At 55.7% G+C, this 11,158-nt stretch overlaps 1 protein-coding gene and 1 long non-coding RNA gene across 3 annotated transcripts in view; both read left to right on the forward strand.

Moving 5' to 3' along the window:
* Positions 1-11,158, forward strand: part of LOC127749218 (uncharacterized) — a 132,821-nt gene that overhangs the window by 13,305 nt on the left and 108,358 nt on the right. The gene's annotated exons all lie outside the window — the stretch shown is intronic.
* Positions 7,487-10,509, forward strand: LOC113212079 (protein odd-skipped). 2 transcript variants are annotated; one of them, XM_052266535.1, is made up of 3 exons: positions 7,487-7,822; positions 8,165-8,941; positions 9,055-10,509. In XM_052266535.1, the coding sequence occupies exons 2-3, from the start codon at positions 8,172-8,174 to the stop codon at positions 9,461-9,463; spliced, it is 1,179 nt and encodes a 392-aa protein (XP_052122495.1). In that variant the 5' UTR covers positions 7,487-7,822; positions 8,165-8,171; the 3' UTR covers positions 9,464-10,509. The 2 variants fall into 2 exon arrangements, with proteins under 2 accessions (XP_052122495.1, XP_026286451.1); XM_026430666.2 differs by having other exon boundaries at positions 7,492-7,822; positions 8,161-8,941.

Raw genomic sequence — 11,158 nt, forward strand, 5'->3', positions numbered from 1 at the left:
GGGGGGGCAGACGTGGGGGTGCGGAGGCTGGGCCGGCTGGACACTGGTCGAGTGGAGGCACAGGGTGCCGCATCAAACGGGGGGTGGCTGGGTGCCACAAAGGCGCAGCTGTTCGGACCAATTAGACCTTGTGGACAGAAGGGCGCAGCCGCCCGCGCGCCGACACACGCGGGACCGCGCGGGACAGGGACACACTTACGCAACTGGGCGGGGCGCGGGTCCGAGTTGCGCTGTTGTTTCTGCTCATCGCGCTCGGCTTTATGTGAACCAACCCCGCTGCGGCTGCTGCTGCTGGTGCTGCTGGTGCTGCTGCACGCCGTCACGCCCCCGCCGCTGCAGTCGACCGTCGCAAATGTAGCGCCGTAAACACGTTACACGCTACTTGCACTGCCACGACGTGACAAAGTGATTTCAATTTCCATGTTTGGGTAACGTGTCGCTATTGTGTTTTATTAGTCTCGAGGTTTTTGACCGGCCCGCGCTACACTGATAATAAACCAAGTTTGCAAGTAAGTGTACAACTCCGTAGTTGTAACTCGTTGTAACTCGTTGTAACTCGTTGTAACTCGTTAGCTGTGTAAGTGTGCAACTGCTCTGTTATCACTTCCCTCGACTTAAAATTGCACAAGTACAACTACGTAGTTGAACACGTGCAAGTATCACCACGCTGTTGAACACTTGAAAGTAACTTGCAATTGCACACGAGTGTTGAGCAGTTGAACAGCGTAATGGACCATGATTTCGGGAGAAAGCAGTAGTGCGCAAAAGTATGCGTCTGATCACACCGGGTCGATGTCGACGGCCGTGTCTGGCTTGGCAGCAAATGTGCACGTTTGCGTCAACAAGTTAGTGTATGTGTGATCTCATACACGCTTTGGTGAGTCAGCCGTTATTGCGATGTTTTTGAATGGGCGTGATACGGAGGAAAGGATGTGCCTGCTTCGCCCTGCTTGGTGCCGGCTGGGGCCCTGCAGGGTGGTCTTGCGAAAAGACTCGTGTGAGATGCGCGGGGCTCTCAATGACGAGTGTCGCGCCGTGCAGACGGTTTCGCACCCTCGTCACCCTCTCGTAACACCTCTCCACAGAGAGTGCATTACTTCCAGCTCTGCGCAATGCAGGCTGGAGAGCGCTGGAATGTGAGTGAGTACGTTACACTTCATTTCTTCTGCTAGCTTTCTTCACTCCCATTTGGAAGAGGAGGCGGGTGGGTGGGGAGGGCGGTCGTCACTCTTGGCTGTGAAAACTAAACACTCTACTTTCCGCCCCCTTTATTTTGACCTTGTGGTTGTGGTGGTAACATTTTCATGGCCAACGGCGCGTTTCAAACAGAATTGATACAAATTAAAAATGTTCTTTCGACGTTACTTTTTGGGGCAGGAAGGGGGAGGGGGCACTCCAAAGATGGAAAATTTCGTAGATAAAATGTTTGTCCCGCCGCCTGATCCCGGCCGGAAGAACGCACGTGCAGTGTATTTAAAAATAATGTCTGAGAACGAGTAAACGGTGTCCTGTATCGTGTGTGAAGATGTCATTCATTTCCTGCTTCGCCTTCCGATAATTATGAATCGAACGACGGCCTGCCGGGCGGGGGACGCGTCCGGACGGGCCGTGACTCACTGCTCACTAATCCCGTGTAGAGGTGTTGTGGGCTGTCAGCTTCTAGCCTACTTACCACGCGCTCCGCCGCGCTCCGCTGCCCCCGAATGCCGGCCACCCGCTCGGTGTGATCATTAAATGCGCAAGAGGTTTTGACGAGCTGTTCTTTGTGACCAAGTCCCCCGCGACCGAAGTATATAGGAGGTTCCTTCATTCCGGTGGGGATTTCTATTTTTTGGATTCGTCATATCGTGGCAGACGAGCAGTCTTGTCATACGCGCACCCATACATTCACGCACACACACGCGAAAGCACGCACAGACACACACACACACTGTGCGCGCGCGCAGCCCTGAAAAATGCCTGCCGTTATTCTGAAACGGTTGCTGCAGACTTATTTCTGGGAATATGTGCGCGTGTCGCTGGAGTCGTCTCCCCCGCCACATGGCTGCGTGGCGCCGCCGTCATGTGGGGCCCCCCGCCGGGCCTCGCCAGCACCCCCGTGGAAGGGGTGTGTGAGTGAGCGTGTTGGTGAAGGACTCTGCTTGCTCTGCTGCGTCCTGTTTTGCTCTCGCTGGCCAGCGCTGCTGCGCCACGCTGCGTCAACACTTTCGAGTGGCTGAAAGAAGGCGGGTACTGATGCTGTAGCCTGGGAGCGGGCGGGCTCGGCCGGCAAGGCTAGTGGTAACATCGTCATCAGCAGCAGCAGCAGCAAGCCCGAAAAAAGTGCGAGTACCGTATGAAGAAGATATGACGGCGCTGATCACCCCCCCCCCCTCTCCTTTCTGTCAGCATATGCGCGTGAATGCAGGCGGCAAAGCGGAAAAAGACAAGTGATGCGCGTTTCTTCCGGCTGCGGCGAGCGCCGGAAACCATCTTCTTATCCATCCTGCGCGAGGCAAATGGAGACGTCGTCGTTGGGGATTACCGGCCGGCCGGTCGGCCGGTCCCACGAGCCGCGCTACAGCGCTAACAATGTCACTCGTTAATGAGAAGCCAATGAATGACTGACTTTGGCTCACGGCGGCTCCGGGAGGCCAGCGAGGCCCGGGAGGAGGGAAGTGACCCGGGGATACCCGTGGTTCTCGGTATTGCGGCCTCCGCCTGCCGTGCATGCCTCGGGCGACACTGCCCTGCTTCTGGACAGATCAGCAGCAAGCAGAGACATACACGGAGAAAAATATATCCTGAACATAGCAATCATTCTCTTCCACGTTTGCAGAGGGTGCTTGATTTTCTGCAGTGCTAAAAGTAATTATGGCCGCATGCAGGCGTGCATAGAAAGTTTCCAAGAATAGGCAACGGCATAAAAAAAAAGAAAAAAGCACAGCTGCGAGAATTTAAAATATGCATATTTGTAGTGTGGTTCTGATGACAAATTTGATATATTCTGGAAATGTTGAAAATAAGTAGTAGAGGGCTTTGAGTAATATGTGGGCATTTCTGAGAACAAATTTGTTCGACAAATTAATAGTTCATATGTTCAACTTAGCTTCTCGCATACGGAGCGGGAAAGGAGAAACTATTCAGCAGAGCATGACAGAGAAAAATCGTGTTCGCTAATGTCCATTGCCCGGTCATGAATCGTGAAACAGATTTGAACTTTTTCCTGCTCGTGTAAAATGTTTGTCTATTCCTTCAATTTTTTTTTCTCCTCATCCGGAGAGCCCGGAAAGAGGGTCGGGGGTGTTCCCAGAACTGCAGCAGCTACCCTGGCCAGCAGGGCGTGCTACTGCCTCCGCAGCCCCCGCCGCCCCCGCACCTGTGCTGCAGGATTAGGCACAATAACAAGGCCCGGGTCCAGCAGCAGCAGCAGCAGCCTGGCAGCGGCGGGCAGCGGCGGGCAGCAGCCCCCTCGCGGGCTTAGTGGCCACATGGCAGCGGTAGCCACGGCCCCATTCACCACAATGGACCGACGAGGACAGCGACCTCAGTGAGAGGGCGGCCCGGCTGGGCCCGGCGGCTGCTCTGCCTCCCCCGCCGTAACGGCACCGCGCTATCCACCTGCGCAGCGCGTACACCTCGGGCACCTCGCGGAGCGGGCCCGGGCGCGGCTGTGGCAGACTGTGGCACGTGCAATTTGTATGCCCTGGCGGTAGTCGCGTGTGACCACGCGTGACCACGCGTGCCGTTGTCGTACATCGGAGTGTTCCTCTGCGGGGCTTAGTGACGGGCCACGCTGCATTCCGGCCGCCCCAAGCCCCAAGGGCTGCTGCCCTACGGGCCGCCCCGTCACAGTCCCGGGCCGGCCGTCCCAGACGGCATGTCTCCACCGGGATTACACACACACACACACACACACACACACACACACCACCCTCCTAATCACTAGCCGGGCACACTGGAAAAAAGACAAGGCCGCAGTCCATTAGAGACCATAGTCGCTATCTCGAACTCGAAAAACCAAACGCACCGGAAGTCGCCCCTCGGGAGTGTGAGAAATTGATCCTTTGCTCATCGCGCACCATCCACACTCATTTACCGCATGAACAGCTCGTGTTTAAATATCGCAAAAATATTTTTTTCCGAGTGCAACCAGAACTACTATACTTTATTTCCAGCAATATCTCAGAGCGGTTCGTGCGCAAGATCGATTTCTTATACACTGCTCCTGAACGGCGACGTCCGGTGCTTTGCTTTTGAAGTTTGAGATAGCGACGAGCGGAATATGGTGTTATTGCAAACTTGAACTTTGTTCTTACAATCTACTTCATCGATCTGGGACTGTGTGTCACCAACTCTCCAATTTTCAAGACATGAATTACCGAATAAAATTGCGTCACTCATTGACATTTTGAGACGGATCTTAATTTTTTTTCCAGTGCATGCATGAGCTTTGTCAGCCCCGCATTGCACCGGAATAGGGCGAGGCAGTGACTCTCGCGACGGGACAGGGACAGCCCGTCGTGAATGGCCCGCTGTACGCGCTCGTGCTGCTGACGCGTCCAAATGAATGGGGCTTAAGGATGGGATGGGTACTGCCCTTGTTTGTACGGATACAGGAAGTGGCACCTGCCTCTCAGTCCACCTGGCGGACAAACTTTCCACAACGGTTCCAAGCAGAGTCGCGCTCGGCATGCCCTTTTGGCCGCTGCTCCATAGCTGTGCTCATAGCGAAGCATCCTAAAAATGTGTCCTTGATATTAAAAAACATTTTCTTCGCAAATTTGATTTTTTGGAGGGGAAATATAATGCTCTGAACACAAGCGCAAGGCACTCGTATTTTCAAATGAAATGCACACATTTTTTTTTAAGGGTGTGGTTGGGAATGTAGGCTGATCGGGAAGTTCACCATCTGCTGGGGTATGTAGCAGAAAGAGGTCGACAACGAGGCTTCTCAGAAGGTATGTACCGCGTACCGCACAGGTACCTGGCAGGTTCGGGGGGAGGGTCACGCTTATCACCTTCCCGTGAAGTGCAGATCCCCGTGCCACATATCCGCAGATCCGCAATGATGACGGCAATCACCTGCGTGCGGCTGCCGTGCCGCCGTGCCCCTGTCCCCGTTATGTCTCTGAAAAAGCTGCCCTGGTGACGGTTTGACGCACACGCCCCCCCCCCCGTCGCCGAGCCTAGGGCCTGAGTGCGGTCGATTCTCGAACCACGCCCACTGGCATGGCGTCGCTATGGCGGCGTCGCGCTCCGCTACGCCCCGCCACCCCGCGACGCCGCGAGAGAGTAGCGGCGGCGGCGGCGGCGGCGGCGGCTGCAAAGGATCTGCGCGCCACGGCCGGAAGAGACTGAATATTGGACGCGTTTCCGTTTTGCTGTGTGTCTCAGTACTCTGGCGTATCTAATCTTTTCTTCTGTTCCATTTCCTCCGCCGCACCCTGATAAAACCGGTTCAATATCTGTTCCAAGGAGCAGTCTGCAATTCATGTTTTTTCCGTTGAATTTTGAAAGCCTCGCGCGTTGCCGCGGGGCAAAAGCGCGCGGCTAGACGAGCGCAAAAGCTCAGCGCTGCGCTCATCCCGTGGGAAAAGAGTGGAATAGTAATTAATCCTGGAGAGGAGAGGAGCGGCTCGCGGCGGCGTTGGCGTGGTGGCGGGGTCGTCGTCTGTCTCGCTCGCTCCAATGCACAACCGCACACACTTGTCTTGTGATTAGTTCTGTCTGCCGCGCGCGCCCGCTCGCGGGGTTAATTGAAAAGCAATCACTGTGTCATTTCACCTTTCTAGGAGGCGGCCCATTTGCATGATGCTCGTGATACTTTGTTTCTCTGCTGCAGATGGCCGACGATGGCGCGATGCGTCATAGGGCGGGCGATAAAGGGGGAAAATTGAAGCTTGCTCGACTTCGTGAACATGCAGCGATGTGTGGTGCAAGTTTTCATGCGCGTTCAAGCGTACCTCGCTTGTTGCTGGTGCCACTAACCAAAGTCTCCCTTCTTTCCCTGTATGCCACCCCCTGCTCCGTTCTATGACCCGCTATGACCCCATCTGTACGATTTCTGCTCTTGTCCCTTGGTCTTTGAAGCAGTTTTAAACGGTAAATTAGCGTCAAGGAGTCAATCTGAAAATGAAGAGGAGAGCGGAAAGTGGATCAGAAACGTCATATCTTGCCGCTTTGAAGCGACGACGCCCGGGGCGCTCACGCCTTGCGGCGCGGCGGCGCGGGGCGGGGGTGGGGGCACGGCGTGGGTGGCGGCGGTGGAAAGCGCTGAATCCTGTCAACCCAACGGGGGTGGCCAAACGTTTTGAAACACATTGTGTTGCTGCGTTTAGAATGCAATTAGCGCACCGCCCGCCTGCACCGGCCCGGCACCGGCCCACTCTGGCACTGCGTGTGCCGTCACATTTCCATAATTTTCCATTCCAAATAAATCTTGGCGTCCTTTAATATGAGCCTTGTCGTGGGCGTGCCGTCGTTGTGGCTACTTTTGGTGTGCCGCGCGGCTCTCTGCGTCCGCCCTGCTGTGAAAGTTGGTTTGGGCCCTCTGCAGAGGAACCGCGCACCCTTTGGCTCGCTCTGTGAGGCCCGGGTACTACTTCTGCAGGGCACTTCATGGGTGCGTGTCGAGGGGGTACCGTCTTGATTAGCCCGCGCTACAGCCATGGCTACAGCCCGGCCCCACGGCCCCATAGGCCGGCCCGCCCCGTGTTCCGCCTCGGGGCTCCACCGCGCTCTCCCATGTCGGATTGACCCGCACGAGCCTGGGTCACTCCAAACTCACGAATCGCGCTTCGCTCCTCTCGGAGCCGGAAATCTACCCCCCCCCCCTCCACAATCCACAATTTAGCGAAGAGCACTACATCGTGCCCCCACCCTAACAACTCCTCCCCTGACCGATAAACTATCTTGAGGGGAGGGGTGGTTTTCGTCGTCTTCTCGACATATGGCTATCGAAGCTCAAACTCCTGAATTCTACTACAAGAACGAAAACGAATAAGACGCAGCCCCTTGAACGGTTTGTCGGCTCGTTGTTTCGTCTCGGCTCCACACCCTCTCACCCCCTGCAGATGTCATTTCAGACCAGAAGTTGAAAGGGGTGGAAAACGAGTAGGAGGTTTTCTAGCTGGCTGTATGTACTCTAATTTTCTCCGAGTCGTATGATTATCCTGAAGAGATGAACCCTCCCCGTTGGCCGTGAGAACGCTTGACGGTGGCCCGTGCGGGGGTGGATAGCCAAGCTCGCCGCCGCTCCGCTGCTGCTGCTGCTGCGGCGGCGGTGGCGGCGGCGGTCGCGGTGCGGGGGATCGCCGCGAGGCCCCACGGCAGCGGCTGCAGCAGCGGCCCGGCGGGAGGAGCAAGAGCCACCGACAAGCAGCGGAGGCAGCGAGCCCGGGCACCGCCTGGCGGCCGCCAGCCAATGGGAGGCGAGCTAGGCGCGCTGGTGCGCGGCGCATGCGCGCTGGGGCCCGGCTACTCAGGCAGCCAGACGGCACCCGACCCGCGGCAGGACCCGGCCCGACCAGCCGGCTCACATCTCGCCGTCTCCTTCTTCGTCAGTCGCTCACCAGAGCTCAATCCAGTCAGGTGTGCAGTGACTGCCGACCTTCCTTAGTGCATCTGCCACCGCAACCTGATCGCGCCGTAGTGCCCTGTGACTGTGTGTGTGTGTGTGTGTGTGTGTATGTGTGATACTCGTGCGCCTGCAAAGGACTTTGCTTCAGTTTTTCTTCAACTTGGTTATTATTCTACTCGCCGTGCTACGTGCTACATGCAGAAATGGCAGCTGGCCTGACATCATCCGAGGATATTGTGCTTCATAGAACGTCTCTTAATGGTGAGTATTTTCAGTGTTCAGTGTTCACCTTTTCCCCCCTCCCTCTATTTTTCGTTTCCGCGTCGCGGGCGGCCGAGTGAGTGACAGTTCACGGCTTTCGAGTGATGTGCCGTGTCGCGCACTGAGTGATTTACGACGCGTTTTACTTTTCTGTTTGGACTCAACACCCGTCCGGATCAAGATCCTCGCGCGTTAAGCCCGTGTGAAGGGTCGTTACTCAAATTCTTTGCCCTAAAAAATGCCGAGTACTCTTAATCGGTTTATTATTTGGCTCTCGCCGACCCCAACCCCACTGTGTCTTGCGACGCGCCTTGCTAAGGATGCCTTTGCTTTTCCAGGCAGCCCTGCGATGAGGGCCGAGGACGCCGTGCTGCTCACGCCGCCGCACACCCCTACCTCGTCCTCCAGCAGCGCGCCCTCCGAGGCCTCCGAGGACATGGCGACCAGCCCCCGCCACCACTACTCGCCCGCGCCCTTCAAGTTCGACACGGACGAGAGGGACTCTGACAGCGACGGCGAGCTGCCCCGCGCCGTGCCGCCGATGCCGTCGGCCTCCATGGTCTCGGCCTTCAGGCCCGTCACCGAGCTCTCCCGCCGCATGGACGAGCGCGCCCGCCTTGCGCCCTACGGCCTGCCGCCCGTGATGCAGCAGGCGCCCATGCCCGCTGGCCTCCCGGTGCCTGGCGGCATGCCCGCCCTGCCCGCGGGCCTCCCCGCCGGCCTCCCCGCTGCCTTCCTGCAGAGCCTGCACGCCGCGGCCGCAACCTACCCTCCGCCCCTGCAGGGCTTCCTCATCAAGCAGTGGATCCACAACGCCTTGATCGCCCAGGCCACCGCGGCCGCCAGCCGCCCCTTCCCGTCCGTGGTGGGCCCACCCCAGAGGCCGGCCGCCCCCGTGCGCGCTGGCCCTGCCCCCGCGCGCCCCGGCGGCGCTGGCACCAGCGGACCCCGCGCTGGCTCACGCCCCAAGAAGCAGTTCATCTGCAAGTTCTGCAACCGCCAGTTCACCAAGTCGTACAACCTGCTGATCCATGAGCGCACCCACACTGACGAGCGGCCGTACTCATGCGACATCTGCGGCAAGGCCTTCAGGCGTCAGGACCATCTCAGAGACCATAGGTAAATATCTTAAACAAAATTTGCCTGTTTGCTGTACACTTAATACGAACTGCTCGTACATTTTTCATTTATGGGGTAAAGTTTCTAACAGAACTTGTCTTTTGCTTCTCCAGGTACATTCATTCAAAGGAAAAGCCTTTCAAGTGCGGCTCCTGCGGGAAGGGCTTCTGCCAGTCGCGCACCTTGGCCGTGCACAAGGTCCTCCACCTGGAAGAGTCTCCCCATAAGTGCCCCATCTGCAGCCGGTCCTTCAACCAGCGCTCCAACCTCAAGACCCACCTGCTCACCCACACCGAGGGACACGGCGGCGTCCCCATGGCCGGTGCGGAGCTTTCCCCGTCGCCCATCGGGTACCCCCAGGAGGCTGGCGCGCACCTCGGCCAGCACCCGCACCACCTCACCCCCCATCTCCTGGACCTGTCCGTGGGGTCGGCGAGCACCACCGTTGTACCCACCACGCCCTCACCGCCACCCAGCAAAAAGAAGTCAGGCTTCACCATCGCCGAGATCATGAAGCGGTAAAGCAGAGTCCAGATGCTAACCAGTTCCTCTTTACAATAATTTATTAGCAATGTATCGTTGCTCCTTGGTGAAGTAGATTGATACGTACCAATCCCACCTGTCCCCACTAGTCCTGACAATGGTCATGTGTAATGTGTGTCTGTGTCGTCTGGATGATCGATACGAAATGTGCTCTTTTGTGATCCGTGTGTGAGTGTGCGAGTATGTGTGTGTGTGTGTATGCGCGTGCAGAAAGAATTATTTGTTTCCGCGTGGAACGAACGTCCTACTTCTTTGTCGCCGGGAAAGAATGAGGTTGTTTAATGTACAAATTATTTTATAAATAGAGCAATTTTTCCTGTATGATGATGCCCTATCTTATTTCGTGTTACATTGTGATCATTAAGTTTTAAGTTTTAAGATTCCTTAGCTAAAATGCCAAGTTACCTCGTGGTGCGACTTAGGGCTTGCCCTGCCACCACTTGCAATATCAGTATTATTGTAAGCCGACGGAAGGAGATGCGCTGTGGATACCGCTAATCGTCTGGGCATTTGTCCTGTCCAGTTCTGCAAATGCTACTGTTTTTCAAAAATGGGTTTTGCATCTCAACCATCTCCTTGCCCCTTGCCTCTTGCCATTTGTTGTTGTTTATGATTTTCTATCTGTTAGTCACCGATTTTGTCGAGATTTATGGCCGTTTTGACATGTTATGGTCGAGCCGAGGCAGTGCGCCCACAATGCGCGGGGTAGCGGCGTAGACAAAGCTTTCGTCACGAGTGCAGTTCGCTTCGACGTTTATGGCGTGTCTCGGGCATGGAGGCTAAACGCGTGACAGGTCAAGGTAAATTAGCTGATTGAGGCATGCGGTGCATCGTGTTGCTATTGTGTATTTATCGTTTTATTTTTATTTTGTTTTTGAAAAGACTGCCTTAACAAATCTCGATAGCTCCTGTATTATATTTATAGAGTATTGTATTATTGTCTTTACGCATATGATTATATTATATAGTTTATGTGATGGAAAACGAATGAGGAAGAGGTGAATTACAAAAATTGAATCCTAAAATTTTACTGGCTTTTACGTTCCTTAATCTATTATTTGACCCCGATACGCCTTTCTAAACGCCGACCGCATTTAAACAAAGATGACTACGAGGATGACTATATGCATTTTTACTTCAATACACTTCGCGGCCTAGCCAACTCAAATCGAACTCATAAAATACTATCGATGAACCAATGATCATTTACACCAGCCTGAACAACCGGTCAGAGGAATCAAACAAATTAAATAAAACTATCGAGTAAAACGGCCGATGAGTCGTAATTACTGACGGCTCAGTTGCCTATTGCCACGTCGCCCCGCCCCGCCCCACTCCGCCCTTTCAATCAGAACGCCCCTCCCTCCGCGTAACTCCGGGAGCGGTGGGGGCGTGGCGTGGCGCGGCGCGGTGTGGCGTGTACATTGCGGCTCTATTCTCCGCGGAGAGGGAGAGGGGCTGCTGCCGCGCGCCGCGCCATTGGCTGCAGAGCATGCAATGAGTTTATCCCCTTGTGTGCGTGTGCGCGCGCGAGGGGGTGGTGGTGATACAGCTGGGATTTGTTCTTCTAGGTCGCTCCGCGTGATCGCGATTTTCTCTCTCCCTCCCTCTCGTTTTCTTGATGTCTCTGTCTCTCCCGCTAGTTTTTATCTCCCTCTTCTCTCACGTGTCCCT

This window comes from Frankliniella occidentalis, unplaced genomic scaffold (assembly GCF_000697945.3).
Source record: "Frankliniella occidentalis isolate FOCC.00 unplaced genomic scaffold, Focc_3.1 Scaffold40, whole genome shotgun sequence".
In the NCBI taxonomy this organism is placed as follows: domain Eukaryota; kingdom Metazoa; phylum Arthropoda; class Insecta; order Thysanoptera; family Thripidae; genus Frankliniella; species Frankliniella occidentalis.